At 32.4% G+C, this 27,832-nt stretch overlaps 1 protein-coding gene and 1 long non-coding RNA gene across 4 annotated transcripts in view; both read right to left on the bottom strand.

The window, feature by feature from the left end:
- The window catches only part of LOC145975457 (uncharacterized), a 76,588-nt gene that overhangs the window by 27,311 nt on the left and 21,445 nt on the right, over nucleotides 1-27,832 (bottom strand). For 2 of the 3 annotated variants that reach the window (XM_083105944.1, XM_083105945.1), the window contains exons 2-3: nucleotides 17,274-17,654; nucleotides 12,608-12,753 (exon numbers count right to left, since the gene is read on the bottom strand). In XM_083105944.1, the coding sequence (XP_082962070.1) occupies nucleotides 12,608-12,752 (145 nt within the window). In that variant the 5' untranslated portion in view covers nucleotide 12,753; nucleotides 17,274-17,654. The remainder of the gene's footprint in view (nucleotides 1-12,607; nucleotides 12,754-17,273; nucleotides 17,655-27,832) is intronic. The other variant, XM_083105943.1, reaches the window with a different exon arrangement.
- On the bottom strand, nucleotides 22,305-22,810 carry LOC145975614 (uncharacterized). The gene is made up of 3 exons (XR_014440020.1): nucleotides 22,765-22,810; nucleotides 22,468-22,556; nucleotides 22,305-22,379 (listed from the first exon to the last, which is right to left on the bottom strand). It is a non-coding gene; the product is annotated as an uncharacterized LOC145975614 (long non-coding RNA).

The raw sequence follows: 27,832 nt of genomic DNA, 5'->3' as shown, positions 1-27,832 counted from the left end.
GCAGAATATTCCGTCCGGAAAGTTGACGGACAAAATTCGCTCGACACAAAAATGGCAATTGCGAAATTTAATATCAAGGTGGAAAATTGCGAAATAATTTTTCAAGAGACAAAATGCAAAATAATTTTACTTATATATATATATATATATATATATTAGATTTTCTTAAATATATTTTTTATACTTACTATTTGAATATATTTTTTATACTTGCTATTTAATTATAAGAATTAATATTTTTCTTTTATATAAACATATTTTATTATATGTTTGACATTAAAATATATTTATTGTGAATAATAAAATTTTACTGTTTCCTTTGATTAGTAACTTGTTTCAAAGATGCAAATAAATATTTTAGGTAGCATTAACATTAATTACTTTCGGCTAATTATTGTAACTGCTTCGTTAATATGAAGTGAATATACGTTAATGCATATAACCGTGACCATGTTTACGAAATCTTCATACGTGATTGATGACCGTACCTATACTCCAAACATTAGGTTGCTCTTTCTACATCCCATTATATCTTTCGCGTTCTCTCCACGCCGCAAAAGGTCGAAGCAGATCTCGAGTTACATCGCATTGTATCTGTCTTCCATCGATCTTCGTTCAGGCAATAATGGGAAATGGCGCGGGCATTCCAAAGCTTTTAGTTTAAAAATGGAAATGCCCCTTTAAACATTTGTATTTTTTTCAGAATCGCCAAAGTAGTTAATCTAGCTGTCTACGTGAATAAGTTTAGTATTTCTAATAATTTATGGAATGAATAGGAATAAATAGAATGAATAGAAGTAAAAAGGAAAATATAATAAGTAATCCTATAATAAGTTGACATGTTTTGATTTTATTTTGTGAAAGTCAAACTTAAGTTTAATTTTCGAAAATAAGATGAATTATTCTATCAAAATAATTTTTTCTGATTTCTCTGAAATTTTATTATGTTCATGCTTTTCGATATTCCTAAACTATTAGCAGCATCGAGCTACGTGTAATAAAAAGCTAGAGAGAGTATATGTGCACATATGAGAGTTTGCTTTTTTTTCTTCGGCTCTGTTAATAATTATATATATATGAATATATTTAGAAACTAGGAAAAGAGTTTCTTTTATTTTTCCCATCAATATAACTAATGTTTCAAATATTTATTTAATTTTAAATAATTCTAAATAATTGTATAATATTTGATGTTAATATTTAAATTAAATAAACGAACATGTCCATTTAATCATGAAATAGATCTTGGCTGCTTCAGTCAAATTGAATATTAAGAGCTGACTTTGTAATTTCTTGTACGTGCCAAGACAAAGAGGCACATAAAGAGAATGCGAATATTTAAGGAAATCAGAGAGAAATCTAATACATATATGTTCGATTCAATATAATTCCAGTTGGATTGACATGTAGATCACTTTCTTTTTAACAGTTGAATAAATTTTGAGATTTTCTTTATTATTATAATGTACAAGATAGCTTGCTAACATACTTTAGTGACAGATTTTTCTTAATTAATTTAGAACAAACTCCTTAATTACCAATAGTTTTTAAGTATTATAAATGACAGAAAACAAATGATCTTTACTAAGTTTTGAAAGAAATAAAGATAAAATAAAAGTAATAAAGTAAATAAAGATAAAGATAAGAGAAAGAGAGAGAAGAAACATCTCCATCGAATTTTAAATTAACTTTGGATTTTCTCACAGATTGATATAATTTCAGAATTTTACATATAAAAATATTTAATGTTGGAAGTAATAAAATAGCTTTTATTTTTTATTATAACACAAATCTACTTAAAATTCAGCAAAAATGTTATTAAAATTTAATCATCGTTTATATCTAAAGCATCACTTTACCTATGAATATTATTTCTCAAAGCAAACATAATATTTCTCTTGGAGTTACTGTCGCGGTATTTCCGCTTTTAATCTGCGAAGGAACGTTTAAAGGGTTTTCCAAGCAGACGAGCGTAAGCGGCAAGAGTTAGACGGTTGTCTCTTTGTGGATAGATAATGAGAGACAAAGATAGATGAGATAGAACGGAGGAAACTTCATATGTCGGGATTATCGGAATACTCGTCCTTCATCTCTCGTTTATTCGTGGTGGATCTCGATACTGCTTGATATCGTCGTTTTGAATGACTGATTCAACTTGTCACAGTGATTCAAATGTCGATTTCCACTGTCGATTTTCATTCGCTGGACTGTCTTCGTTTCAAGCAAAGATAGGAAATCAATACTCCAGTTTCTTTCAGGCTTATTATATTTACTGCTAAAGATAAACGATTACATACATTAAAAAAATTAATAAAAAATGGACATACGTTATTTTTAACAATTTATTAGTTTTTTAGTTTTGCACATATATAAAACATTATTAAACATATTGAAATATTATTTTCGGTATATATTTTTAAATAATCTTCTGTAATTAAACATTGATTATATTTTTTTAGTTTTTAAATATAATTTATTATTTTATCTATTTGCCTCTTTTTCAAACCACGAACGACTATTATTTATTTTACGATTTAATAATATTATTGAGCGATGCAATAACTTCTGCTGAAAAAATAACGTATCAGTGATGTAGCGTTTGCAGTTGACTAATTAAAAATCGATTACTTGCAATGGACATTTCGATTCGCGATAAATAACCACGATGGATAGAACCAAAATAATTTTCAAGATAAATGAGATTTAATTGTATATTTTACACAGATATGGTTAAATAACCTAGATCAATAATGACTGTTTTTTGCCGCGTTTATAGAATTTAAAATATATCCTTTTTCTATAACATATCATTTGTACAATATTATTTTATATATAAAAGGGCGATTTTTTTTAAATTTAATTATTTTCCGAGAATATATTTTACTCGAGTTATTTTTCACTCGGAGTTATTTTGACGATTGTGGCCATCGGAAAACTTCGAGTTCGCAGTGGATTTCACAAGCGCGATTTTTCCTTGCCAGGAGGGTCGCGCTCCTCTCATTCGTCGTATTACTCAACAGATACACGCGCTAAATAGAAAGGGGAAGGGGGCGCGGATAGCAGAGGGTGAATTTCGAACGGTCAGTGTTTATGGGACAGACAGAACGGAGAGCTCTAGGAGACTATCCATCAACGTCAAAGCTCATACATATACATGTTTAGCCACACATATAGAATATATTCTCAGTCTTCTCCGCGCTGTGCGTACACGTACGCACGCCTACGTCACACCCACGCGAACGGGACACCGTCCTGGAATCCGCCAACGCGGTTAGAAATAGGTGAATATTGCGGCGTTTCATGAATCTCTAAAACAATCTTCGTGCGCTTCCGATGCAAGGTGTTGGCGGGAGCCCACAGGATAATACATGCCATCGATTCTTGGGAAATCTATTTCGTGAAATTATAACACAAGATATTTGTCATCGCGACTTGGTTTTCCTTGCGAGGAATATTTATTGTTATAAATTCTTTCAAATTATGTTTTTCATTTTGCCTTTTTTCAACACATCTTCACGAAAACATAATGTTATACTTATATCGATGATATACATTTTTACATTGACGTATGGTTTATTGATTTAAACTTAATTTCTTATTTAAGTAACAATATTTAATGCTATATAGATTATTAATATGTCATTTCTTTTATTTGTACATATTTTATAATTTTGGGGAAGCATTTAATTTCTTACTTCAATTTTTTTTAATCCATTTTGTTTTAATTCATACACGACCATTTTAATTTTAAAGCCTTATTTTTTTCGAGGTTCGTTTCCAGCATTTATAGATATCTTCGAAGTTATACGATATGCTAATGAACGGTATGAAGTACGTGAGCTGAAGTTAAAATAAAAGAGAAATTGTATTCGAGGAATATCAATTGTAAGTCAAACGAGTATTTCAGCCAGCTATTCATAGACTTTTATTTCTGATCGTTTGAACTTGGTCGGTCGAACTTGATTTTATTCGATAATGGTATCGACTTTCTGCGAAAATATTTGAAAATCTTCTTCCTAATAACTCTACTTATCATTGTAATAATTTTATAACAGGTCGTAAATGAGTTTGACGTTTATTGTTACGACACGAAATATTTTTCGTCGTAAAAATCACCGTCGTGAATTTTTTTTGCTACGAATAAGGAAGATTCTCGCGGCAAGGTTTTTCTGCCAAAGCATCGAGAGCGCAAAAAAGAAATCACGTTACATGCATTTTTATTATTGTTTGTAATCAATTCGTGTTTCATCGATGGCAATCTCTTAAAGATGCCATTAATGTGTTCATCGGTGCATTTTCCACCACTGCAACATACAATTTGGGATAATGACTTTATGAGGAGAGGTGGTACGTTACATCACGTTAACAGCATCATCGGTTTGCTACGTTCATAATTCGATCATCCGCGCGAGCGCGAGATTCCGTGATTCCCTCCCCCAGACTCCGTCCCACACATGGGAAATGCCTGCTCATCTTCCACGTTCTCTCCTCATTGCCGCCCTTCGATGGTTAGCGGCTTCTATCTCGATCATTAATTACGTCTCGCCGACTGCGACGATGCACTTTGAACGTCTTTCGCATTAACGACCTTTCTAATTTCTCTCTTTCACAGTTCACGATTATATAACGAATATTCAGACTAGAATAATATTCCGCAATTTGATGAACCAATTCAAGATAGATTAAGTTACATCCCGGATAAAGCGGAATTTGTGGAATATAATTTGACACAAGAAGCTTCAATTTCGGATTATCATCACAAATGTGCTTTGTGCTTTGTCAATTATGCGTCAATGCCATCTGTTCGAATTATCATGATTATAAATTGTAAGAAAAATAATAAGAATTATTATTTTGTTATTGTTATGTTATTATTTTTTAAATTTAATATTATTGAGGATGAGACAAATAAGAGAGGAGAAATATCGTAACTAAATTTTTTCCCTTCGGCTTTAAAAGGACTGTCCGACCCGGAAAAACTACCGTGGTGCCGTGGAATCTCATCATTAAAATGGAGTTACTGCAGTCCCGTTCGTTTCAATTCATTCATAAGGTATTGCGTGTGCTCGCGCCGCCGAATAGAACGCAAAAAGGCGTCGTGAAAAATGCGAGATGTATGTAAAATACGCGGCGTATATTTTATAGTGATACATTCCGAGTGTCGAATGCCCCGCTCTTCCCGATTCCTCTCAAAAATCGTCGAGGGAATTGCGAGGACGAACGATTCCTCGCAGGCTCTTGAAACGAGATGTAGCATAATATATAGTTTTTCATGTTTTTGCGGCATAATTTACAGCGAACTGGGGCTTCGCGGCTAAATATTTACCTCTGCGGATTCCATGCCGCATCCACTCCTTCGGTGCCAGAAGCGATGACATATTTCAATCCTTTTTTTTTCGTGCCTTTTTCCTCAAAAACTGTCATATCACCGACCGAATCGATCATTGCAGCAACGATCTCGATTTGGGTCGATTGCTAATAGATTAATATAATTCCCTTTCACTAACTCCCGACACAAAGTCTGTGTCTTTTGGATATCTTTTGTTTTTTGACGCAATGTCAGTACATAACAAAAAGTTCCATGTTTTCGCAGATGTTCTTGAGTAAACAGCATCTCATCTCATTAAAAGTTTTTAATTCCCGTCTAATGATATTACGCGATCGTAATAAACCGCAACCAAAATAACAATTTGTTTCTGCACTTCAATCATGCTAGATTGTTTACTAACGTTACTACTAAAACTTAATTTAAATATAAATTTATTTTAGGCAAGAAAAAAAATTATCTTATTAGATATTTTTATAATGCTTTTCGTTAAATTATATTAATCTTATCCGCTTTAGGCAATTTATAATTCATGACATAATTCCATTTATAATTTTATATATTATGTAACATATGAAAATTCAGAAGATGATTCTTTGTCGAAAATTAAGGGGGGTTTATCATATAAATATTAAAAAGTTCTAATAAAAAATTGAGTAGGAGTTGCTAGTTTCATCCCCTTATACAATACGGGAGACTGAAAAAAATATTAATAAATAACCTTTTTACTAATAGAAAATATGGACCTAATTTCATTTCTTTAACTTGTTCCAAATTTGAGAAAAAAATAAAAATCTAATTTTTATTCCCATTTTTGTAACTCCACAGAGAGGGATGTAGGAGTATATGTTTATATGAAAAACCCCCCTTTTCGACAAAGAATCATCTAAAATTTTTCGCACTTATTAAGAAACACCCTGTGTAATAGAATTCACAAAATCGAGATACAAAAACGAATCGACATTATGTTAATCGCTGCAAACTTTCTGTTGTCGAAAAGTACAAGTCCCCGTAGCGAAAAATATATTTCATCCACTTCATTTTACTATACCTCTTATTTTTTCTTTTTTTTTATTCGAGACTTTACGTTCAACTTTATCCGCTCAACACAGAATTGCCATTAAAGGTACAGACACCCGCCAATCGGGATGCATTTGTTTCAACGTAGGACTGGGGTAGCTAATGCAGCCGAAGTTAAGTCCTGCAAAACTTTGTTTAGCAGACCGATATACAACGAGTCGTAAAAAACATTCGTAAGACAACTCTGATCAAAAGTTGAACGCAACGATTTTGCGCTTTTTTCGTTTGAGAACCGACAAGTAAAAGGCATCGATTCCTGCGACAGCATCACTCGTCGTCACATGTGTGTCTTGCAAATCGATGCTCATGTAGACTGCAATCGCAGCTATTCCAATGAAATATGCAACTTCGTGTAAATCGTCGCGCTTATTGTAGCGGAAAGTTATGCGGGTGGTAGGAGCTCGCGGAATTTCAGTTATTTTCATATTCTTCCTTATAAAATGAAATTCCAACTATGTGAAAACCGACACCTGTATTATCATCGCGACTTGCATGTTGAGTCTTGCGCGGGACGCATACGTTTTGTACGTGATTTCTCGATATCCCCCGCGCGCGGTTGACCTAGATTTTAATAACGTTAAAGCTATGGTCCAGCGACTGCAATCGTGAAACTATGCAGATCGTAAAAATTTATGTTTTATCTTGGAAACAATTAATTTTATATAAAAGAAGTGTTTTTAGGACGTAAAACTAAAAATATATTCGCCATTTTTTATAAAAAATATTGAACTTTCTGCACAATTTTAGATAGTGCATTCTAACAAAAGCCTAAACATTGATAGATCGAAAATAAAATGCAGCTTTACGACAATGCGAATTTTTCGTACAAATTTCCAAAGATTATGCTAATATTTAGCTCTTATGGGATCGCGGTAACCCATGCTGCAAGTAAGAGCCAGGAACATATTTTTCTTCCGCACTCTTAAGTGGAAAGAGACACGTCAGTATCAGACTCCTTTTTAAAATGCTCGCGCCAATATCGCTGGCTCTGATCCACAGGGAACCCATATCATAAATTGTAGACCGCAAAGGCGTATCGAGTCGATATTTTCCGCGGTTTTTATATTTTTCACGAGAAATATAGTTAAAGCTTCAAGTCCTTCCTCTTCTTGCTCATCGAAATGTTTTTCTATTTGAGTTATTAGATGAACAGTATTAACGTGAATGGAGGTATTTCAAAGACATGCGATGAACGCACGAATTCACTGGTGACCCTGTTTAGGTGTCGTTGAATAACGTCTCCCTCGCCAACGGCATTGTGTGTCGCCGACATTATTAAAGCCCCTGTACACTTTCCGCAACGCACAGCCAAAGGAGTCACTGCCGTAATTCCGGTATTTCTCTTCCCGTACACAAGGTGTACCGCGAGAGCTGCTGCTTTGAAAAGACCTGCGATAGAATGGACGGTTCTTGCTGTCTGCCAGTTGAAGACACAGCAGATGTCACGATGGCGATTATGCGGTGAGAACGATTCTCGGTAATATAGAGTCGTATTTCGCACTCGAAACGATTACGGTTGTGCGAATTTACATGATAAATTCGCGCTTTCTCGACAGCTCTGGCACGATGAAAAAAATGCAGTCTCATTTCGAGGATCCGGTTGAATTATCGCGCGCAGATGAATTTGGACCGCGTCTGGAAAAATTGCATTTTTTCACGTAAAACAGGACGTAATAATATTAGTTTCTTCTTTCGAGAGATTTTAGCCATATTTATAACATCAATAATATTCGTGAGATTAATAATTTTGAAATAATATTGCGCTAATATTGATATTAAGTAATATATAGGATAATAAATATTAATAATATATAGTATAATAATAATGATATATAGGATAATAAATATTAAGTAATGTATAGGATATTTATATGCGAATAAATTTCTTGCGTCTCTCGCGCGATCGAAGAACCTCGATCGCGTCCAAAAGATGTTTCGGATGAAGTTTCAGTCGTCGGTCATTATCAACTAACGCAAGGATGAATCCTTGGCATTTGGGGTCCAAGGTTCTGCGATGCCGACGAGGCACCGCTTATTATACGGCGCTCGTGAGTCATGCTATGCAGCATTGCAATCGCAGGATACCTCACCGAGGCGATCTCAGGGGGAAGTGAAGGGCCCGAATTGCCGACATTGTAAACACGCCTGTTAAGCCGCGCGTATGCGAGTCAAGAATGAAGCACGAGCCTGGCGCCTCTTGACGCGCTTAATCTCACGCGAGAAGGCAATGCATATCTCGATACTGAAATATCGTTGCTCCGATTTGGAGTATCCGTTGCCCTTAGTATCCCTACGACTTGGATATCGATGCTTTGCATTCATTGCATGAACTCGACATATCGATTTATATAATTCGTCGTTTTGAAAATCTTCATCCCTTCGATTATGTGTACTGGCGATATTAATATGATGTTTCGATGAAGCATAGAAGATATCAAGTAACTGTTAGGTTGAAGCAGCCTCTTGTCAAGAGGAGATGCATACCAGGCCATGACTTATTTTCGAGATTTTTAAGAAGATTTTCTTTTTGCGATTTGCCATTAAATAGCACAGGCTTTGACATGTATGCCATCCACGAATCTTCAGAATCTGCTGAGAGAGATAATTCTTTTGAGATTGATCGTCGAAAAAGACGCTAGATCTCTTCTTAAGATTCTGAGTCTTGAAGATATTTTACGAATTATTATGTTTAAACGTAGAGAGAGATTAAAATTTGATATATTTTTATACATCTCATATTAAAGATAATATTATAAAATATATAATATCTAATAAAATATATAATATCTAATATCTGTATATAATAAAAAAGGTCATTTAATCCAGGGGATAATTACACGCATAAGTGAACTACTGTGACAAGCTTTGCTCGGTGATGCGAGTAATGTTACGATAGCGTCGTCAATTAATCGATTAGCGTTGCTTTGACGCCTCTCGATGACTTGTGATTATTGAGTACTTCACGTTCGACATTTGACTTGCTCAGGGCGAAGGGCAGCGTAGTCGCCACGATACATGCAATTTAATAACGCTCGGCCTCTCGGCCTTTGTCCTCTTCAGATTTAATGCTTTATCGATTCTCTTTGGAATGCATCATCCGTAATGTTCCACTTCGAATTCCGTTTGCTGTTCCCCATACCGCATACCTGTCATACCGCATTTATATAGAGACAAACAAATCGCAGATTGTCCCTAGAATTGTATTTTTGTGTCATGTTTTTACCGCGCTCGCTTAAAATATAAAAAAAATATTTATTTCATATCGTATAAAATATAATATTTAGATCAATATTTGGAATGATCTTTATTTCGCTCGCAGCAGCGCAATTTTCGCGATGATGTATACTTCGAAAGTTAAACTCCCGCGATGATAAATTTACTTATCGCCACGGGGAACGTATCAATTGACAGAGATGTGTGATATCGGCGCCGAATACATCGTGAATTTTTCCAGTACGTAAAAACGTGGGCGCACGATGAGCTTAGTTAACAAGCATATTATTATTATAATAATAACACGCTTGTAAAAATATTTCACTGCATTGAATAAAAATCGCGAATAAAAATTGCGTGATAAAAAAAACTAGAAATTCATATATCGCACGAGATATATTTACATGCGAACGTATGAATACACGCAACACAAAACGCAGTCAATTATTACATTTTTTGACCGTTTATATTTAATAAAGTCACATTATTAATTGTGCACGCGTGCATGATAAAATATAATTATATGTATGAAATCAAACAATATATTATATTTATATATATTATATTTAATTAAATATATGAGTTTATAAGTGGAAAAAATCATACTCCAACTTTATAATTACTGAATATTGACTTTATATTATATTTTTTGCAATAAACAATAATAATAATTATTATTATTATTAGCAATCATTAGTATTATTACTATTATAATTGTTATAGTTATATGTATAATTTCCAAAAAAATTTATAAGCTCACATTCCATTTTTCTAATATTTAATTTCTAATATATAATTCCATTTTTCAATACTGCAACCATACTTTGAATTCTCTTCTCTATTATATGCGAGAATCTGTGTATAATAATAAATATTATCCTGATATATACATTTATATGTTTTACATTTTTCATATTTTTTAAAGGAAGTCTTCCTAATTTAAAACAAAAATAATTTGTTTATTTAAATGTCCAATATTTAACACACAAAATGCAATCATCACACACATACATTGCATACTATTCATTTATACACATTGCATGCTATTTATTTTCTTTTCATATCAAAAGATATCCATTACGTGGGATTTTTTCTGTGGTTTCTTCTGCTCTCGAAAGCATAAAGTCCAAGAATGATCCATCCGCAATCCCTAGCTTTGCAGGAAATATTGGTCGAACTTCCATATATGGCATGGTTTAAAATATTTCAGATATGACTACTGCTATCCCCTTCTCCCCCAAGTTTATTGTAGCCAATGTGTGTGTGTGCATATCGTCTTGTAATCGAAAAAATCGCCAATAAAATCTGTGCAAAAAGATACTAAAAACAAAATAAAATAAAATAAAACAATATTAAAATTTTACATACACAACAGTATCATTAAACTAGTTAATAAATTACTAATAACTTTCCAATTAAACTATTATTAATTTTTTAATTAAATCTATTATAAATAAAAAATATAGCAATATACTACAAATATGTACATATTACGGAATTATGATACTTTTATCATTTAAAGAGATTAAGTACAAATTTAATATTAAGATATAACTGTTATTGGAATTATTATATAAATTGTAGAATTTATATATAAATTCCAAACTTCACAAGAATAAATTTTCAAGTTGTTTTACTAATGTAATAGAAAGTATATTACACTCTAAAAAGATAATATAATAATTTCGTAATATTACTTGCAATATTATTTCGATAAAAATATGCTACATTTTTCACTTTTATGATAGCGATAAAGGGAAAATGTTTTTCACGCGTAAATTAAAAATTATACGAATTATTATACGCGACAATGTTTCTGATAAATACATTAATATCCTCTTAAACATTTTGTCAACGTCGTCAAATATATTACAGATAATGCTCGATTACATCAACCTCTTCCTGCATCATTACTTCTTCCCGTTTAGGGTGTTCTGAAGGCCGTAAGGTAAAACAATGTTATGCTCTGACGAAGCAGTCTTCTTATGATATTTTCTTTTATATCTGTTTTATTTCACGCATCGATGACCGTTGGTGGTGCCAAAAAAAATGCCTTTCGTGTGACAGTGTGCGCTATAAAAATCATATCTGTCCATCTCATCTACCCTCTGGCGCCAAAAATCCTCCCCGAGTTACGTGATTGATGATGCATCGAGAAAGTTAGGCAGGGATCTTTTTTTCTCCGAAAGAGAAAACTTAGAAGATTCATCCAATTAAATTTTTTTTTATCATCATTATTCGCTCTCTGTGTAATTTATTTTAATCATCATTTATTAAAAATGATAAAAGATAGACATTGATAATATTATTACAATAACATAAGTGATAAATATTAGTCTGATATAATTATTATTATTATTATCATTTATATATTTAATTTTATATGGTTTTATATTTCTATAAGATTTGTATTTTGGTGTCATGTTTTTATCGTACTCGCTCAAAAATATTTACTTCATATCCTAAAATGTTATATTTGGATCAATATCTGAAGCGATCTTTTTTAATATTTTTATGTGAGTTTATATTTCTTAAGCATTTAAAAATTTAAAACAATCCAAGATATAATTAAATATCTTAATAATGAGCACTGATTTTGCTCATTTATAGTTATTTTTGCTCATTATACATTCAATTGATGTATGTAATTATATATTTTCATGCATGTGCGTGTGAATTAATAATGTAACTTTACTAAATTAATACGAACGGTTGAGAAAAGCAATAATTGATTGCGTTTTGTGTCGCATGCGTTCATACGTTTGCACGTGAGTATATCTCTCTCGTGCAATATGTGAATTTAAAATTTCATTTCTAATTTTTTTATCATGTAACTGCGATTTTTATTCGATTAAGTGAAGCATTACAGACATAATAATACAAATTATAATGTGCTCGTTAACTAAAGTAACTAGTGATAAACAGTGAAAAAGTATTTCTCTTTTTTGAATTATACATATATATAAAAGCACGCAATTTTGGACTTACTTGAAAGAAAGAGATCCTGGAGGGCCTGGGCAGCCTGGCAAAGGAGAGCCCATGTTTCTGCAGCAGCGAGTCCTGTGCCTCGCAGGGTAAGAACATCCCCTGCCACCACTGCGAGTCCTGGGACTTCGATCACGTCCGTTGGCATTCTGTGAATGAAATAATGTGTGTTTTAACATAATACTTCATAATTAATGATTAAAATTTATATGGAAATTAATTAATCACATGAATATTTCTTGGGCAGTCTTATAATAAATTTTGTAACAATACGAATTGAAAATATCAAGCGAGATTGTTTGGCAAAAATTTCGATACTGGGTCTTGTGTTACTTTGCCTTACAGGATGAACATAGCAGGAGTGACGAAACGGCGGTAATGTATTTCGCAGCCTGTGTCTCGAATAAACAAATAAGCAAACAAGCCAGGGCGTACATATTGAAGGTATCAGGCTTGTTGCTTGCTCAGTCTCGTTTATATTAGCACCTTTGTTAGCCGATATATATCACCATGGTTCGATTATTTTGTAAATGTTACATTCTTTCATTTTCCAACAGCATTATACATCATATAAAATAGTATGAAAGAAAATCTTGATTGCAATAAAAGATTTATTAGTATACATGATATAGTTATAGTTTTATTAAAAAGAAAATAATATTTATATTTAATATTTCTTTTCCATCGAAAATTGACGCAAATATGATTTTGGCAAGATTAGTTTGTTGAATTAAATAAAAATATATTCTTCTAATTTATTAATATATTATTTTACATTATATTTTTATTTAAAAATGACACTCCTTTCTAAAAAATTATTTAGAAAAATTATTATCAAAATGTTGTGTATAAAAAAATTTGATATAGCCTCGTGAAAGTAGGATATATAAAATATTTAAATTGTTTCATAAATAATGCTTTCAAAATGGACTAAATATTTACAGAATATTTTTTTACAGGATAAGAAGAAAAATTAAGATATGCGCAAGTTTATCTATCGAAGGTGAAAATTCCGCAATTTTCCGCGAATTTATTTGTAATCGAAAGTCGCGATGATGCGACCGTGTGATTCTTCTTTGTGTCTGTCTGCATACAAACCTAGCAGCCGCGAATCTCGACGTCATATGCACATCCCGAGGAACTAATCAACAGATATACCGTCGTCAGAGAAAACAATAGCCGTCAACTCCATTTTCAGCGATGTTCTCCTTCGCGACTGCTCTTTCAAGCAAAGTAATGCGGGCTATCGTTATCTGCCCTTCGTTCCCCGCTAATTTTCTGTTCGTGTTATGAGAAAAAAGCTCTAGTAGCTTGTACATGTTTGTGCAACGCGTGGGTCGTGTTTGGATTGCAAAATTTAATTATTAAAATTATAAGAATTGAATTATTATTTGAGTTATTTCACGTGAAAGATAAGCGCGATCATTATTATTCAAATTTAACATTAAAACATTATTATTTAAATTTTATGTGAAAATGATATAAAAAACTCTGAAACTTTGGAATATATCTATTTTTTTCATAAGGGATTTATTACTATTACGATTATAATTATTATCGTTAAATTGATAAAAATATCTACTTCAAAATTTCTCATTGGAAGATTACTTTTCCTAATACGAAACGTTTACTTAGTATATCGAGAAGTTCGATAGACGGTCAGCACGTGCATGCAAGTTTCAGATTATTGAGTTTCCCGCAAGAATAGACTTCAGAGATAGCTCAGTGTTTTGATATATACATATATATATGTATAGTCTCGTGGGCGTTTCGCTCTTCTGCACTTTCTCGCACTTCTAACTTAGCCAGCTGCGATTGTCCTTTCTATTATGCGGTGATCATGGTCGCGAAATTTCCGCTTGAATGAAAACGCGCTTCTTCGTTTTCTCGCGCAGAGAAGGCAATACTATTCTGCAGTAACTTCGTTCGATGTCGTACTCGATATTGAACTTTGCGAATAAACTAGTTAATAAGGAAAATAATTGAAACTGCAAACTCTGTCAATAAGATACTCTATATAACGTGGAGAAAATATTGGATGTATAAGTAAATTTTCCACTATTTTTTATGAAAAATTTAATGTTTATTAATAAATTATACATGTATAATTCAATCAGTAATTCCCACCATTTTTCATCACTTTCTTCCATCTATCAAGTAAATTATAGATTCCGGATTAATAGAAAGTCTGAATTGAATTTTATAAAAAATAGTAGAAAACTTATTTATATACTTAATAACTTTTTAATAACTTATACACTTAATAACTTTTTGAAATAACAAATTGCACGCTCGTTTTATCATTTTTTCGCAAATTCTATTTTTATTGGATAGATTGTGTGACATTTTTTGTAATTTGTTCAATAGATATATGACTATTGCTATGACTATAATTGTGATTAGTTCCATAACAGGACGGCTGTCAATTTACAGCCCGTCTGACTTTATTCGATCAGGTGCGATCGTTCGCTTCACCGACATGTATTACGAAGTTATCGCAGAAATTTCTCATTTAGCGTTCACGCATTCGCACTATTTACAAGCGGTTCCGTTAACAAAGTTATAAATTAAACGCAATCTCCCAGGTGTAACTTCCCTGCAGTAATTAAACAGTAATTAAGACAACGCATGGTGCAATTATAATCCCAATTATTTACAACATGTAATAAACTTGATTCAGATCCATTTCGATTGTGATCTGTTTCATCTGATGACACTTACACGCATCTATCGTATATTATTTTCAAATTGTTTCGAATCAATGAACCGTCGTAAAATATATTGATTTGTTCGATGATGGATATTCCAGTTCGTACATCCTGGAGTTTAAAACAGCAGATTGTGACAGTAAAATTTATTGCGAATATTGTCGTTTTTGTCTGGGGTGATATTAATTAATATTTTTCTTTTATTTGTTAGTCATTTTTTACTCAATATTATATTATTATCAACATTTAATATTAATATCATTAATATCATATTAATATCATTCTTATATGTATGATATCTTTAATTCTTTCTAATTCTTTAATCAATTCTTTTTTATTTTCTAATTTTTTTAGAGTACGAATTTATATCAGCCTAAAAAATCATTTTATAATGAAATCTTACTATTTTTTATTTTACTATATAATATATATAGTATTCTGACATAATTCAATTTCCAATATTAAAAGACAAATAGCTAATATAATAAGAAAAAAAGAAAATTCAAATATATTTTTTTTATTATAGGGAACTACATTATGCGCTTCTTTTTACTTTTATTTTATCCTTATCGACACTCGCTAAAAACTTAGAGCATTATCCAATTTGAAACTTTTGGCCTTCTTTAATATTATTGTTTGTTCTCTCTTGTACACTGTGTATTAAGTTTGATTTTTCCCGGCAAGTACTGAAAAGAAACTTCGTTGAAATATTAATTTTCCGCGACAAATATTCTGTTTTGCGAAGCTGGGCGCCGGTTTTCCGCGAAATCAACTAGCGATAAAGGAGAACTTCGAGGAAAATTAACGAGCCAATTCGGATAATGGCGTTAAACTCTTCATTGTTACGTAACAAACAAACAAACAAACACGCAAGATCGAAAAGATTAGCTAATTCTAAACTAGATAATTTATTCTATAAAAAGGCATGTCTGTTTTTCATATATTTTATTAATATTTGTATTTTGATTGTCACATATACTTATTACATTTATCACTGATGTAATTCTAGATTTTCTTAATTCTATAAAGTTTAAGATTTTTTAAAAGTAATTTTTCTTATTTTTTTATTTTTATAATATACGATTTGTAATTATTAGCGTTATAAGAATAATTTTAGGTATACACTGTATTTTTCAACCAAGCCTCGAATATGACTTATACCAGATTCGATCGCGTTCTATGCATATATTAGTATTCTCAAAATATAATGGGTAAACATGCAACCATTCGTGCAACTCGATCTCCTTTTATGCAATGCCCAAAGCAGAACATGAGCGTAAAATTATGCAATATCCGAATTCGGTCAGTTTAAAGAGGCAACCTTGGGTGCTTTTGACAGATTCGATATTTTATCCGAGTTCCGATAATCGCTTTTAGCTAATCAGATGTGCATTGAATATTCCATTTGTCGTAACGTTTCACTGAACAGCATTATTAATTTTCGTTACTATTGCGTTATTTCTAAATCGTTAAATCTGATATTTCTCCGGTACAAAAACATGCTTATAGGGGACAGGGAAAATACGCGTATAATGAATACACTCGTTACGAGTAATCGCGAAAGCAGGGCGTTTAATTAGCGGACAATCGGTTAACATTGACAACAGGGAGCCGCTGCGATTCCGCGTGATTTAATCAGGATGCCAATTAAACTGTACGATGGCCAACGCGCGGAAAGTTCCATTCGCGCTCGTAATCGGATAAGCATTGTGCGCGCATGTGACTTTTGCGTTTTCAAATCGAAAACGTCAATGAGACAATTCGGTCGAGATGTATGATACTTTTGTGTAACGCAGTTTTGTGCAATTCAGTTTGGAAATCGATTTTCGGATATGGAACGGTTCATCGATTATTCATGAATCACGTCGAGAGGCCCAGCCAGTCGATATCGCAACTGACAGGATACCTCGCGGATAATCAGCTGGCATGCGGTCGCGCGTTTCGCAGCCTTCCATACTCACCTTACACATTGTCGATCGGCGTATCATAGCGCGGCGGCGTCCGCGCCGTGATGATCTCATGTGGCGCGAAAGCATGCGCTCGAGTACCCGGCAGATAGTATACGAGACAGGAGACCCCGACGAGAAACAGGAAAAACAGGAACACGAGATCGAACATCAGCAGGGAGTTCAAGGTCATCAGCTGCATCGTGTGCGTGCAACTCGCTCCACCATTACACGCGTGCACCCACGCACCGATCAACTCGCCTGCTATCACTACCCTTCCTCTCTCTTTCTCTCTGCTTATTCCATCACGTGCCTCCGGACTTCTTAATTTGCTCGAGACTTCTCGCGAGTCTTCGACGCTCGATGTTTAACGTGGATTAAAACGGTTCCACTTAACTGCGAACGTAGCAATCGCCAATTTTCCGTAAACATTTATACAAATTGTTATATTAATTGTTATATATGTTATATAATTGTTATATATTTCTTTAGAAATTGTTTTACGACTTTGTAGGATACAGAAAAATTTATTAAAATTTAAAAAAAAATTAACCCTGGAAAAAAATTCATCGTGGAAACATTAATGTAACATGAGGAAGTATTCTTCATTTCATTAGATTACATCGGTGTTAATATTCGTGCTAGTAAATTCGGAGCGAAACGCTTCGAATGCAATAAAGTTTTTATTAATACACGGTAGAAAGCAATTAGTGAGCAATCAAAAGTATACATTGGTGGAACGCTGTAAACGAGAATGAAAGTAATAGGACAGTTTTTGTTTTTTTTACAATAGAACTCGATCCTTTTCCAAACTAACTCGCCTTGCAATTTTGCGACTATTGACGACGAGAGTGCGCCGACGGCAACGAGGTAATTGGATTTCCCACGAATTATTATCGAAAGTTATCAAAGCCAGTCGCGCCGGAATCGGCGAGTCGCACGTATTATTATCGCCATATCGTAGGAATGCACGTAACTATATTAATTATGGATACTTTCGCGCCGACATAAACGAGGAAATAATTAGTCTCATTATCGATTTCATTTATCTAAGCGCATTTCGTTGTTCGAATAGCGACTCGCATCATTTCAATGTATAATTATCATTAATCCCTTTAACTTACGTATAATCCGCGTACGATTAGCTTTATTCTACAAAACTCGTGCGATATTTTATGCGATTCATCCGATAATGGAAATATTCGCGCAATTGTAATATTCATCTAATTCGTTATAAACTGCTCTCGGAAACTTTCCTTTATGAATAAGTAATCTCGAATATTCGATATCGTGATAATGTGTCTTTAATTTAAAATTGCTGATTTATATTTTTTAAATTGTTTTCTTCTCCACAAGAGTCTTACTTCGACGATTCTATCAATTGAATTTTTTTCCAATGAACGAGAATTAATGATCTTTATAATCTGATAAATATACGGCATTGGTGACATTTCGATTTTATTGATTATATACTCCTCCGTACGCTCTATTTCGAGATAATTGCCACTAGGATTTTGTGAAAAAGACGATAAGTTAAAAACAGCTCAAGGGTTTATTCAGCTTGTTCAGTTGATATAAGTCTGATGAAGTGAGAAGCTCTCTACTCGATCTTTTTTTGGCACAATAGCCACGAGTAATTGGTTGAAAACGCTAACAATACGGCGGAAAGAGAGGCGCTTTAAGAATAGAAGACAATGAACAGATCGATTGACAATTAGCTGCAGTTTTGAGCTAAAGTATGTTCACATTGTATTGAGAATTATTTGATTTGGAAAATATAGATCGTGTATAATGCTCCACAAGATTTAAATTACGACATAAAATGAGCGAAATTGTGTTATTTGCATTCACGAAGAGAAATTACATAATTTATAAAGCCAGAGAGATTCGTATTTAATAATAAAATATATTTTTCAATCCATCTTCCCTATGCTAGATTTCCACGTGGTTCACGACAGAATTACGATATCGAAAAAATTCGGAGTTTTGAGTTTAATCTCTCGTTTTTTGCCCCCAATCGACTCCGTCGAGTGACCAATCGTGAACAAAGGATTGCCTGCATCGACATGTCTACATGCGGTCGAGTGATTTTCCAGTTACGCAAATTTTCCAGTATCCGCCAGCACATTCAATGGGTCTCGCCGATGCGCCGACTACCGGCGGAAATTTACGGGATGACATAATTTCCGTGCAGCCCGATGCGCCTAAAAGGCGGCTCTCATCCTTGCATCAATCGCCCATCCGTTCTTCGGAATATCCAGGAAAATTCGTGAATCATTGACTACGGAAACGCGAGAGTCGTAAAATATCTCGATCTTGTGCTTTCGGCAATTTTTTTATGTCATATTTGTTATCTCTCCCTAACGAGAAATTATCATGGATTAGAAATACTTTGCTAAAATGAATGTGTATTTTTTGAAATGTTTTGAGAAACAGATTTGTAAAGTTTGTGCTTATAATTCCTAATTATATTCGTAAATGGATGTAGTGAATAAAGATAGAATTAAGATAATGAAATGACTCGAATTTCTTGCGTCGAGTCTAATTTTTTCGACTGTCGCGGATTTTCACATACGTCACAAGTATTTGTACAAACTTATTATACTTTAAAATGTATAAAAATGGATTTATTAGAAAGCTTATATATTTAAAAAGATTTTTTTATTAGTATAAATTTGTCTGATTCATGTCTTGATTTTTTAAACAATGTAAAATCTTTTATAGAAAATAGGAAAGTAATAACTTAGTAACGTTTCAAATTAATTTCGAGATACCATTAATAAAATGCGAAAGATCTTCATTAGTCGCCATACCTCATTACTATCAAAAATCGCTCGCGTTTAATAAAACTTCAATAAATACATTATCTTCGCTTCTCTTTTATTACATTGCATTCATGATTATATTCAATCTGATGCAAAGATTTCATTTGATTTTAATAAAAATCAAAAATTTAACTATTACTTAAAGCCTAAGACTATTATCTTTATTTGACTAATGTACATATCTTCACACTTTAAGAGAAAATTACATTTCTTCGTTTTACATTATTTTTCTATATTCTTTTAGCATGGCTACAATTTATTATTGAAATTATTAAATTAAGAGAAATGTGAAAATATAAAAACAATTTTTTTTTAAATGTAACGTTTCCTAAAAAAATCTACGAATGGTTAAGCGTTACAAAAAGTTATCATTTTTGTTTATCTTTATTTTAGAAATAAAATAATAATGATATTTTTTTCAAATTAATTTTAATTAACTTTTATAAAATAAATTTATCGTGATAAAATATCGTAATAAAATATGATCGTATATACAAAAATCAAAAGATAAAATCGTAGCCGTAAAATAAACATTCTTTCTTTCATTCTATATAAATCCTTTTTATTCTCTTCTTATCTTATTTGCGAAGTTACTCTCTCTAAAAGAAGAAAATTCTCACAGAGAGATTGATAGAAGCAATGCGGCTACGATATTTACTTTTCAACGATATATCTTCTTCAAGAGCATAATAATTTTTCACTTTCGTACACAGTGATAATTTTTTTTCGTGTAAATCTGCCTTTGTTAAAAATTATTAAAAGTTTGCTAATAAAATTTAATCTTTTTCGAAATAATACGATTATTCTATTTCAAAAATATATCAAAACTCATTTAATAATATTTGCGTCCTGAAAATATGATTCTAATTAAAATCTTTTGGAATCTTTCTAAAATTATATTCAGATCTTTTTCTAAAATTATACTCAGATCTTTTTAATTATTGATACAACAAATGAAAATTGAAACGATAACGATTTTGTCATCTTCATTAGTTCTGATCAAAAAAATTACGCAAACATTTTTTCGCATAATTTAATTCCACTATGATGCAGTACATTACCTGCAAATTAACGGAAGCTAAATAAATAGAAATATTAATTTTGTTTAAAAATTATTTTTCCGGAAGTGAAATTCCGTGATAATATTCTCATAAGGGATTCTTCTATAAATCACATTATTTCCGCAGAGGCTGATCGATCGGCTCGAAGAATCGATTCGTTCAAATTCCCCTAAACTCTCGTCCGCTTTGTACGATCATTCCCGAAAAACACGACACTTCCTTTCATCTTCTCCGATAAAGATTTATATAGTTGAGCAAAAATGCCGACAGGTTTTTTATCTCCTATCAACAATGGTAATATCTATCTTTCTCTCCCCTTCCCTCCGTATTAAATATGAATGAGATATCAAATATAGATGAGAATGAGATAAGAACAAAAATTTCTAATAATATTTTGCAGACGATCATGAAAATGAAAACAAACAAATAGACATTGTTTACAAAGTGAAACTTTCACCTGCACAATCGATTAATTTCTATTCGGAAAGCTCATCTCTCTTTCTTTCTCGCAAAATGCTCCAGTTATGCATGCTGTTGCGCTTCTTCGCACAATTTGCACAACGATCTTTATTCTTTCTTTTTTTAGCTTTTAATTCCGCGTGAAATGCGAGACTTTATTCTCCCAGTCCCTCTCTAACGAATTGCAACTATACATAATACATAGAAATGTCATCTGAAAAATATTGTTTCCGACAGACTCTTATTTTTAATTTTTTTGAGTAGATAGGTTTTTTGATAATTGAAATTGAATATTCTAAAAAATGATGTATTTCGAAAGCATAAATGGGGTATTTTTATTATAAAAGAAAGTTTATAGATGGATCGAGGAAATGAGTTTCATTTCTCCTTCTCCCTTTCTTACTAAGTGTAACTTACATTTTTAGTAATTAACTATTGCTATTCTTGTTGATTGCCAATTCTCTCTCCGATATCTGGGCGGTCTTTCTGGTGGTTTTTCCTGTGAGTTTGTTGTATCTTATTAATCTCGCTAATCTTTTTTCAGTCATTCTCTTTATGTTCTTATTCTATTGTCTTCTGTGCGTTATCTTATCAATTTTACACAATCTCGTTCATTTTGCAAATATTGCTAATATTTTTACTTCTTTAAAGATAAGTATGTTGTAGCTTCTTAATATTTGATGAAATGTTTATAACGATCTTTGTACAATCATTTTCTGATTCCGTAATAAGCATAGCATAATATGTTCATATGATTGTCCAGACGATATCTGATGCTTTTAGATTTTATATGATAAGATATTTTTTATGATTTTATCTATGATAAGAATAATTGAATAGAATTGAATTTAGCCTATCGAATACCTGTGGTAGTTTGGATTTCCTTTGTTAATTGATCACCCGTGAATGAATTCCATGCCAGCAAAAAATCCAATTTGCGGTTATGTCGGAAGCTGCGAGAAACCGATGACATTGATAAAAGATTTTAAGAGTAATATAGAGAAAAGAGATTATTATTGCGCGACACGATGGAAAGCATACGTCAGAAGGAAAATATAATTTATTACAGAATTTATTATCGCGGAATTAATTATCCGAATAAAATAAAGTGAGAACATTATTGAGAGTCGTGTGATGCAAAATAAAGAGAAATAATCTCACGTAAACGAGATTTGTCGCCAGTTCAATGCTCGGGTGAAAAACAAAAATAATTTTAAATATATTGCGCTTAGATAGGAGATCCATTTGGTGCCATTACTCTAACAAATGAAATAAAAGATCGAATCGTACAGATTTATATCCTGCGAAAAGCATAAAAAAATTCGAAATAGTTCAATTTAGTACAAGAGAGAAAGAAAGAGAGAGATGATATTCAATTACCTTTGATTTAATCTAAAATTTGAATTTTAATATGGACAATATACATGTATAAAAGAATATTTTAATAAAAAAAGTCTGCTCTTTCACACGTATCAAAAACATATATTGTTCAAATATATATTGGCTCGTATATTTGTATCATGATATATCGCTGTACCTGTATATTTCGTGTTCACACATATTATCAATGCTGTTAATAATTTCTGCCATTCCAATTCTATCCGTTAATATGAGTCACATTCCCGTTGTGCGAATTGTAATTTTCCATGAAGAATAATGTACTGGAAATTCGATAAGGAATTTCGAGCTGCTTGGTTTGGCGATTTACGGAACGGCCGTTCCGTTCAGCATCCGGCGCAAATGCATACGACATAATTTCTCGCGCGAGGTCGATCTACTTTGTAGATTTTGCGCTATCTTTAATTCTCATGAAATAAAATTATCGCGATCCACCACTGGAAATTATGACGTTGCGGTTCGTTTAATCGCGCTCGCGTATCGCGCGCGTCAGCCACTTTTTCTGCTTTCGTTTCTGCAACTCGACCGCTCACCTTCGCTCAAGATCATCGTCCATATACGTTCTATTTAATCGCGCCGCGAAGATTCATTCGTTTCATGCGAAAACTTCTCATGCCACTTGACATCCGTCTGTCGGTTCATTCCGAAAATGCTGTCAAGCATAATTCCTTCTCGCGAAGAGTTAAACTGAAAATCGCCCGCAACATCGAAATAAATTTGAATTACGCTTCTCCTAAAATCCTTTACAAATTCAAATGTGTTAAAGTTTCAAAAGGAAGAAAAGACAATTGAATTATATTGAAATCAAATCGTTTATTTAACGATTCAATCGAAATCAAAATTGATTGCGTATCATCGCACGAATGTACACCTTTTCACACGTGACGCGCATCATTATCTAATTAGGCCAATGGAGATTCTCACGCCTACAAAATCTATAATATCGAACTCGATATTTGCTGTAATAATTATACAAAGTACTATAAAATTCAATATATTTAACAGATCGCTATAGTAAATAGCAAAAGCTTGTCTACATCTGTAATCTAAGAGCAAAAACATTTACGTTTATACATTCAATATATCATTGCAATTAATGAGACATTGGCTTCGAAAATGTTTCAAACAATTTGATTGACAATAAAAGTTAATATCATTTTTATATTTCAATTCATGTAACATGATAAAAGATTTATATTTTATTATATATGAATGTGTATGTGAATTTATATCTTATATTATATATATTATTTTAATAAAAAGAAAGATTTTTAAATCTTTTTCTCATTAAAATATGTACTCAAATTATTATTAAATTTATTACATATAATTGTTACATTTAATTGCAATTCTTGGAAAATTTACTAACAAAATTTCGCACTGTTCAACAGGCTCTCTTCTTTATATTTCTTTCCAAAATATTTTCCTCTTTTAAAATGTTTATATCTCTATATTATTCTCTCGCTATATTTCGCGTGCAAGCATTGACGCATAACTCATGTTATGCACGTGCTCCATAGATTCGTTGAATTGGATCAAGAAAAGAGGCTATGGGAAAGATACGAGTGCAATGGTACATCACACTGACAGGCATAGCTGTCGCCGCACGTCGAGGATGTTACTTTATACTGGTAATACATCGTTTATCTCGCGGTCTATATCTGTCGCAGCTACTCGGTAGTAGCGGCATAAACCATCTCGAACTTCCCCTGCGTCCCTTCTCCTGTTCGATACATTCCCTTACCGGCGAATTCCCTCAAAAATAGTAGGAAAAATACCGGGAGAGGCACCGAGCAAGATCCTTTCGTCGAGTATTATCGGTCACCGCTATTCGTCCTATTTTCGTCTTATTTTTGCGTTGATCGCAAAACCTAAATGTCGTATATTACCACGTTTTCTATCTACTCTCTTTACACATCATTTACCGTGCAATCTATGTCCTACCTGGTCTTTAAATTAGCGTAAATTCTATCGGTTCTTTGAATTCGAAATATATTTCTATCGCGAAAGTAACGACTGCTTGGATATCGCGTCGAATTTGCGTGAAGTCATTTGTGCAGCTGCAAGAGACGCATTCGAGGTCGTTATTACCGTGAAAATTAATCCATTTTCTCGGTTCATTAATCAAATTACGGTAGAAGTGAAACGCTATTTTCTCGATTCTTTAAATGAGCGCATCACTGTACTTATATTTTTGCAAATAACTTTCTTCTTTCATTAAAATTCATTTACGTTGGACATGTTCGACTTTCGAATAGACGTTTTCAATGTAAAATATTAACATGAAAAGAAGGTCTTATTATTTTTGCACTCGAATAAACATAACTGTCGACGTATTCTACACGTCATTGCAATGTAATTAATAATCTAATAAATATGTTATTCCTAACGGAATAATATTTTTTTCTTATAAATTATTGCAACAAGAAATCGATAAAATTCAACAAACTATTTATACATATCTTTATATGTATATACGCTGCATACTTTGATATAATTTTCTACAATAATACAATCAATCTTTGTAAAAAATATGTTTCCTATTAAAATCAAGATGCGAGCAAATTAATATTTTAGATTTATTTTTAATTTAATTTTTATTTTATTTGAGCCGAATCCTAACTATCAATTTTAACATTTTACCAAATTAGAGGATAATAACAAAAATTTCGGAGAAATTTTTTTCTTGAAACAATGAGAATATTTTAAATTCGACAATAAGAAATTTTTTAATAGTGTATGTTTTTTCGTCACAAATATTTTCAATTTTATTTACATCATTCCTCTCTCGTATATTACATAAATAAGAAAATTTACTGGACTAACGCAGCGGATGAGGACGATTCCCGAGTATTATGACGTAATCTATTATATGGTATAGCGATGCTCCGTTATTGAAATACCGTGCAACGAAGCACATGTCGCGCTCCAGACCCGTAAAACACGCGCATCATGTTTTTGAGTTTGAAAACACGCAACAGCTGGCGAACGCATATGATGTTTCCCATCTTTCTTGTTTATCATCAAGGTGCAATAGCGATATCATAGAGGCTCCTCTTCGCGAGGATCTTCTTAAAATTTTTTGCACGACAAGTAGAGGGATGAGAGCTACTCCTCTCGGAACAAAGTTCAAATTAAGAACGCTTCGTCTGATTCACGTGGATCTAGCACCAGAGAAAAGTTAAATCCACTGATGAAATAATTTTATTACTTTTTTTATTTCCTCGCCAGCCATCGGACTGGCGCGAGGAGAGGCAGATTTATTTTCCTTTTTTGCGCGTGACTCTCGTCCGCATTTAATAGATATCTGTCTCTCCCATGCTAGTTTACGAATTATGCAATAGTGATAATATCCTGTTTTCTCGACGACTAAAGAGGAGCATTTCGCATTTTTAAAATTTAATATAATCTGTTTATATATGTATTCTAAGAAAAATGTCATATATAATTATGTACACGCAAAAACCGTTTTTTATGCGAATCTCATATATAGGTTCACAAAACACAGTTTGTTTGCTATATCAAAACTTTTAATTCAATTTTTCCCAATCCCGTGCGCACAAGAGTGCAATTGCTTGTTTTAATTAATTAATTAGACCCTCTTTCATTTCGTAAAATAGCTCATATTCAGCAACATTTAAATAAAACTATGTCGTTTCACAAAATACGAATATTTGCAGCCAATGAATTGTCAAAATTAAATTTTGCATACTGAAGTGGTGTGTGTGCGCTATTCCAAAAATTTATTATTCTTTGAATATATATTTTTGACTGTACATAATTGTACTGAGATGTTAATAAGTTTAGTTAATGATTGCAATACAGGTTTTATTAGGTTGCTACTGTTATAATCGATATGAATATTGTCTCAATATATAATGTAATATATATAAAAATTATATAATATTATTAATTGATCAATATATGATTCTCATGTACTTATTAAGTTCAAAATAAATCGCAACTCGAAATATTGACAGTGATTTTGATTGACACTTATAAGAAACTTAAGGAAGCTGTGAGATGAAATATTGACAATATTTGTATGGCAGCAATATTGCTCTCATGTTGAAACTCTTTAAAAGATAATATATATATGCGTTCACACGTGAAAATAATTAAAGTACATATATTGAGAAACAATGGAGAAAGTCGATTTGTGAAACAAACATCAGTATGTACTGTCACGTGCTTCCTTATCGCATAATCTGCTATGCTCCCAATTCTTTTCATTATTCTATTATAAATTTATAGTTCATTATTCTACTATGATTTATTGTCTTTTTTATTAATATCAATTTATCGCAAATTTTTTATTTATTAGATTCTAATTTATATTAAAGATTTTTATAATTTTTTCAAAGAAAATCGTTATTCTTCTGAAGAATAAAGATTTGTAAGTTTCGATATTCTTTTTTCGACATGATAGCTTTACCTCAACACCAATTTAGATTCTTTGTCAGTGTCGTGGAATTTTGCAGTTTTTCCCGCAGATGTTACCTATGCACTTCGTGTCCCGCGCGCAGATATCCGCGATTTCCGCAATCTACATTCTATTGCATGAACGTTGCGTAGGAGTACCGTCAGCTGTGTGATTCTACAGAAATATTGTGTGGATCTGTACGATATTTCCCCGGTTTTTATCATTCCTGCGTATCGTTTCACTCTTTCCGATGAAGAGTACCATTTACTCGCGCAACGACTGACTTTGAACTCTGAACTTTGAGCATGAAAATATGCGCGATTTGTAGTCAGATGAGCTAAGAACGATATAGTTTGACACAAAAGATCGAGGTTAATATTTAATATTGATCTATAGCACGAATAGAAA

Source organism: Camponotus vicinus, unplaced genomic scaffold, assembly GCF_025532165.1.
Source record: "Camponotus vicinus isolate PSW18456_S1 unplaced genomic scaffold, iyCamVici1.0 SCAF_8, whole genome shotgun sequence".
Lineage (NCBI taxonomy): Eukaryota > Metazoa > Arthropoda > Insecta > Hymenoptera > Formicidae > Camponotus > Camponotus vicinus.
The sequence above is the reverse complement of the archived record's forward strand: the minus strand, read 5'-3'. Positions and strand labels throughout refer to the sequence as shown.